Source organism: Galdieria sulphuraria (genome assembly GCF_000341285.1).
Source record: "Galdieria sulphuraria unplaced genomic scaffold scaf_83, whole genome shotgun sequence".
Classification (NCBI taxonomy): Eukaryota; Rhodophyta; class Bangiophyceae; order Galdieriales; family Galdieriaceae; genus Galdieria; species Galdieria sulphuraria.
Genome location: NW_005178392.1, coordinates 1 through 5920, shown reverse-complemented (window position 1 = coordinate 5920; position 5920 = coordinate 1). Strand labels below are relative to the sequence as shown.

The 5920-nt window shown below is 36.3% G+C and overlaps 2 protein-coding genes and 1 non-coding gene across 3 annotated transcripts; 2 read left to right on the top strand and 1 right to left on the bottom strand.

The window, feature by feature from the left end:
- Positions 1-310: 310 nt before the first annotated feature.
- On the top strand, positions 311-3040 carry Gasu_61230 (archaeal ATPase). Its single transcript, XM_005702697.1, has one exon. The coding sequence runs from the start codon at positions 363-365 to the stop codon at positions 2844-2846; it is 2484 nt and encodes an 827-aa protein (XP_005702754.1). The 5' UTR covers positions 311-362; the 3' UTR covers positions 2847-3040.
- A 1605-nt stretch (positions 3041-4645) lies between these two features.
- Gasu_nc0090 lies at positions 4646-4762 on the bottom strand. Its single transcript, XR_009833495.1, has one exon. It is a non-coding gene; the product is annotated as a 5S ribosomal RNA (ribosomal RNA).
- Positions 4763-5420: 658 nt separating this feature from the next.
- Positions 5421-5920, top strand: Gasu_61220 (uncharacterized protein; the record flags this gene model as incomplete). The annotated part of the gene is made up of 1 exon (XM_005702696.2): positions 5421-5920. A coding segment is annotated over exon 1 (463 nt), but the record flags the coding sequence as incomplete, so codon positions are not given.

Here is a 5920-nt window from a genome sequence, read left to right as displayed (position 1 = left end):
ACTTGTATATAGGAGTTTGCGTGTAAGATAGTGTGGAAGATAGTAGAAAAACTCTCTTACAGTATACAAGCCATAGAAAGAGTACCCATCAATCTAATTCACCACAAAAACTCATAGAAACCTATTTCCTGTCTATTGTAAAAGAAAGTTTCTAGTTATGACAAGCAAGAAAATATTCCGGCTTTCTCTCTATTGTCATTGTGAGTCTGGAAGTGTCAAAGAGATCAGTTTTACCAATAACCAAATAAAGCAATCGCTCGAACAATAAAACATACACTCTCTTCCATCTCCTTTGAAAGCTTTTCGGTCATTGATCTATTCATTAGTTGTGAATTGATTTCGGATTGGCGGTGGCGTGTAAAATGAGTTTTAGCGAACCTTTGATAGATAGAAAAGAAGATGTTTATTCTATTCTTCGAACTTATTTCGACCAGTTTTCTTCAGTTGGGGGAAAATTGGATCTTTTACGTCCTGGAGCTTGCTTTTCTCCTCAGGTCTTTGGGGCTGGCAAGAGTTTTGTTGGTGAAAATTTTTTAGAGTTTTTAAAAAAATTCGCCGACGAAGAAGAAGAGCAGACGGAGACGGAGGTTTTCAACAAGAGCTCGTCGGGAAAAGTTGATTTGAAGATTTTTTCTTGGAAACACTTTGCGGAAAACACTTTGTCAGTTTGCTTTCAATTAGAAGAGAGCTTTTCTCGTGCTCCTTTTCCAAGGTTTCTAGAGGCTTTGATGTATAATATAGTTTTGGCTGCTTCCGAGTGTAATGGTATGGCTGCGGGCGCTCTTGTAGATTTCTCGGACGGAGCGGTGAAGCATTTTGGTGTTTTTTTGTTTGTTGATTATCTTCTCGAACAATTTCAGAAACGATATTTATTTTTGATGATAGACGAACTTAGCCAGTTGAGTTATCTCACTGAATACTATAGTGAACTCGGCGAGGAACAGTTCGTCGAGTCCGATCCAGGTTATATCCCGTATCGCAAATTTTTTCGAACTGTAGGTGAGTTGCTTGATACAGGAAAAGTTATCCTGTATATTGTTGGGCGAACTGCTGAAATCTCAGCCCCCCTGTCTGATACTCGCTCCAGTAGTGTCACCCTCCATATGTTGCGGTTGAATCCCTTTAACCTCCGTGATATTAACAAATATCTTGAGCTGGCAAGTTATGATGGAAAGTCCTTGAAGGACTGTTTATTGCTCTCCGATGATTTACGACATCGATTCGTAGAATTGTTGAAAAAGAAGACAGGAGGTATTCCGTTGATTGTAAGGAATACTTTATTAGCCCTAGTAGAGAAAGTTGCAAACTTATCTCAACCTGTTATCAACGATGAAAATATGGAACCCTTATTAGATAGAATCTTTCACTTGGTACTACTCGAGTCGGTAACGTTTATTGTTCCGGAGATACTAGATTCCGCAACCCTTCTTCGATATCAATTTGTCCTTTTGAATTATCAGCTCGGAACAATTTTTCCAATTGACTTTGTAATTACTCTATGTGGAACGAAAACTTATTTGATGGACTTGCTTGCAACTTTTGGGTTTTATTCTGAAAGTTGTGGAACTGACGGGATTGATATGGGCATCGAATTCAAGATTGGTTGTTGTGAATTTATATTGAGAGCTCATAGCAACTATAGCTTTTTCCGTGAGGCTACTGAACTCTTTCCTTTATCTCCGTTTAGTTATATTTCCGACACTTCAACAGCAAAAGGAGTCTTCTTTGACTTTGTATTTATGAAGATCTTTCGTTTTCGCTTATTAACTTTTCTTCATTCTAATTCCTCGCCTATTGTACATTCTGCTATTCCAGGAATTTTCCAGGGTTCTTTTATTGAGCAGGACAATGTTTCTTATTCTGTGGAATCAACAAAATCTAATGATATACCCATCTTGAGAGATGTCTCTGATTCATTTTCTGACCATTATGGAAAATTTTTACAACATTGTGGTATTTTTGTTCCAAAAGATGGCAATTCGAGTGGTCCTGATGCATATGTTGTATTCCATAATGGACAAACACGTTATGTTGTTGGATTTTCATTCAAATTTTATCACAAAAGTGAATTTTCGAAGAGAGATATTGAGAAGGAAGCAGAACAATTTTTCCAGGAAGTTATTTCCGTTTTGAATAACGGATCTCCTTCATCTGTTCAACTTTGTTTTCAGTTTGTGGTAGTTTGTGCTAGTTATGGTCGATCTGTAGGTTTCTCTGTTGAAGAACATAATATTGTTGAAGATGCAAGTTATTTGGTTACTGAACATTCTTCGAGGTCAACTTTGAATGAAAGTAGTCGATCATGCCTGCAGTTGGTAATTGTTTCCCAAAGGAACCTTGAACGGTTTTTGGGAATAGATAATGTCGATATTTTGAGGAAAATTGGGAAAGCAAGCCGAGAAGAGTTCAGTAAAGACTTTTCAGTATGGTGTAAAACTGTCTTTGAGTCGATGTCCAATGAATATGTTTCATCTTTGGAAGCTGAGCAATCAAATGTTATTTCAAGAGTGGCTCAACATATGGGATGGAGAATAAATGAGGAGAATAGGATGCAAATGGAAGGTTTTCAAAGTTCTATACAACTGGAAAAAGATAAAACAAGAAGAGAACAAGTATCGAGTGGTATAAATACACATTTTGACTGGAAAGAGTTTCTTTGCAAGTCTGCGTTACTACCGGAAGAAGTTGCCACTCGTTATGCTTTGACATTTCCTCGTATATTTGGAGATAATCCTCAAGTGATTCGAAAAAAGTCACTAGAGTTGATGGGTATACCAGAGCAATACATTCAAAAAATTCTAAGAGCTGCAGTATTATTGAAAGAAAACACAGAAATGAAAGAATAATCAGCTGCTTTCAAATTTGTGTTATTGAGGGACAATTCTTTTTAGAACATAGAGTGGAAGGTGGTAGAGGGGAGAGAGAGAGGGAGTTCTTTGTGCTTTTATTCTAATTGAAGCTTACAACAACAAAGCTTATCTCTGTTTGTAAGCTTTTATATTTTCCATGAAAACGGACGAATAAAACTATGTTTTTTGTGTTGAAAAACGCTGGTTGAGTTTAACTAAAAAGAGAGGACGTGTGCACTCAATCTTCGAACTCATTGTTGTTTGGCTGGCACGTAAAGACACAAGCTTGTCAGTTATGCAAATTGGTCATCCTTCGAATACTTGAACGAGCAAGTTGAGAACATAATTCCATTGACTAACAATTTGCTTGATCTGTTTGTAGTTTCTATGCAAGGAATGATCCAGAAACTACTTCGTCGTTATTATACCTAGAATCTGTAGTTTTTTCACTATTTATTGCTAGTATTTGTCGATTTTTCTTCTATTTGTTTCTAGTAAGTGCCGAGTACATCATACTTGATGATCTAGTAATGTGCAATCGACGTATATGTGGTCTGTTCCTTTTTGGACATCTTCTCAAGTTTACTTTTTCTTTCAAATTTTAGAATCTGCATATTCTTATGAATGTATCCAATGGTTTTTATTTTTTGTTGCAAAGTTAGCAAGTCATCATAGTCTCGTGAATGATGTTTGAAAAGTTGAGAATTTGGATGGAAGAATATTGTTGCAGCATATATATATATGAGGACCATGTTATGTTTATAAAAAAAAATGACAGATTATCTATAAATAAATAAATGCAGTACTGAATAAAAATGACATGTTGGTTCAGAAAGACTATAGAAGAATAAAGATTCTCTCTCGATCAATGCCTTATTCGAACCTTCCTATGCATTCTAGATAGCAACACTCTTGAGACCGTCATGCGTTTTGAATCACAATATGAAAGCCACAGCAAACAACGATTCTTCTGATGAATTTGAAGAGGGAAATGTATTCAAAAATGGCCTTGACAATTGAGAAGCAGAAGAGTCCAAGGCCAACTATAAAATCTAGTAAAACTGCCTCAAGGGGACGTAAGTGGTAAAAGTTTCAAAGATTTGTGATAGCCAATGTGATTGAATCCTTGTTCAGCTATTGTAGAACAGCCTTGACAAAAAAGTCTTCCATAGACGGGACTATAAGGGATTCTTCGAGTAGTACGTGATATGATATAATGAGAACCTTTGACAGACAACTTTGCTCTGCACGGTGGAATACTTGAATTTTCGTTCCGGGCACCACTTTCAACTCAATACAACAACCTTGTCGATGAATTGCGCTACTGTTATGACAGGCAACCTATGCGAACTTTCACTGCATCTAATATTATTATGCTAGTCAAAAGTGAACACAAGAGTTTGATTAGCAGAGACATGTGACTCAACAAGAATAAAGGTCCTCAAATCGACCAAGGAGCTCACTTAAAGTCGTTAAGGAATTGGTTGCTGAATTCTAGTTCTTTCTTGAGGCTCTATCACCAGAATTAAAAGAGAATATACTGTTAGGACACAATTTGTGACCAAGCTTTATGGAATCCTCAAGATTTCTAAACTCGAAAGAAAAATGCTGGTTAAACTCAACTTGTTTTTGCACTTGCAACGACAAGTATGTGTTTTGTTGTCGTTTCTTCACAATCAGTTTCTTTGGCCAACATTGATTCCTTTTGTATTCTATAATAACAAAAATTTAAAAACACCTATTTCTCTTTACACTTGGCTTCTCTTTTCATAGAATCCTAAAAAGCAGTATAAAAAAACGTACGGCACTTGGGGTTCCCGAGTGATCCCTCACCTCAGTAGTAACCAAGCCTGAGGGCGCTTAGCTTCTGAATTCGAAATGGGTTCAGGCGCATGTGCCACTAGTATGGCCGTACATATCTGCAAGAGTTGTTAAATACTATTTATACAAATGGACATTGTTTCATACAAGTAATTGCAAAGAAAAGAATCCAGTGTGAGAAACAGTAATTATTGTAATGTGAATAGTTTTTTATGCAAACACAAGTTGCGATTTTTTTATATAACCAAAGCGTTTCTCATTATATCATTTGAGAAAGAAGTTCTGTACAACGTCCATTCAAAAGTAACTTGAACCTTACTAAAAGCCATTCCAAAGTTTATAACATGGATAAACTACTTTTTTTTGAATAGAAATTTCGTCATGATATACTAGAAACGTTTCTATAATATATAAGAAGTATGAATTTTTTCTTGCTAAATAGCCATCTTTCATTATTGATACTATAAAAGGTATATTTCGAGTATCAACTGATCGCAATAAATTTTGCAAATAATAGGAGAATATGGTGACCTCGGCATTTCCTCCTTTTAGCTGTGACTGCATTTAGAAACATGTAATTGTCATGGGACCCATCGCCTACTTGTCTGCCAAGTGGATGCAATCGGCATTGAATTTCCAAAATTAGTAACAATTCTGTGATTATCCAGATTACGTCTAATCAAATGAAACGTCAGCATCGATGCTTTAAATAGCTTTATGAAATAGAAACTTTAAGCGTATATTGCTATTCTTCTTTTTTGTGTCTCCAATATTTTTTTTGACAAACATGAAGAGATATCTTTGTTTATATTTATCTGTTATACTTGTAATAGCATTAGCAGTTAGTTTTGCAATGGCAGATACAAATACATTTTCTTCTTCCTTTTCCTCTGGAAATGGAGAAGCTTCAGGATTCTCCTCTTCAACTGATGGAAAGCAATCCTCCGCATCCAACTCCCAAGTCGATTCTACTGGAAATGGTTCTGCTGCTTCTGAAGATTCCAGCTCTACTACTTCTCAAGGCACCTCTAGTTCATCCATATCTTCTTCTGTAGGCTCTGCCGACGCCAAAGGTATTACAGCAGGTAACAATGGTAAGAGTTCAACAGCAGCTGGTTCTAGTGCGTCTTCCAGTCAAGATGGTGTTGCAATAAGTTCAAGTGGTTCAACCAGTTTTGATAAGAATATTAGTGGAGTGAACTTTCAAGGTCACAAACCACTACTTCATCTTCCTCTTTTGGAAGTGACAA

What these genes read in the sequence shown, in the direction of transcription:
- Gasu_61230 (XM_005702697.1), top strand. Translation starts at nt 363, where the DNA reads ATGAGTTTTAGCGAACCTTTGATAGATAGAAAAGAAGATGTTTATTCT.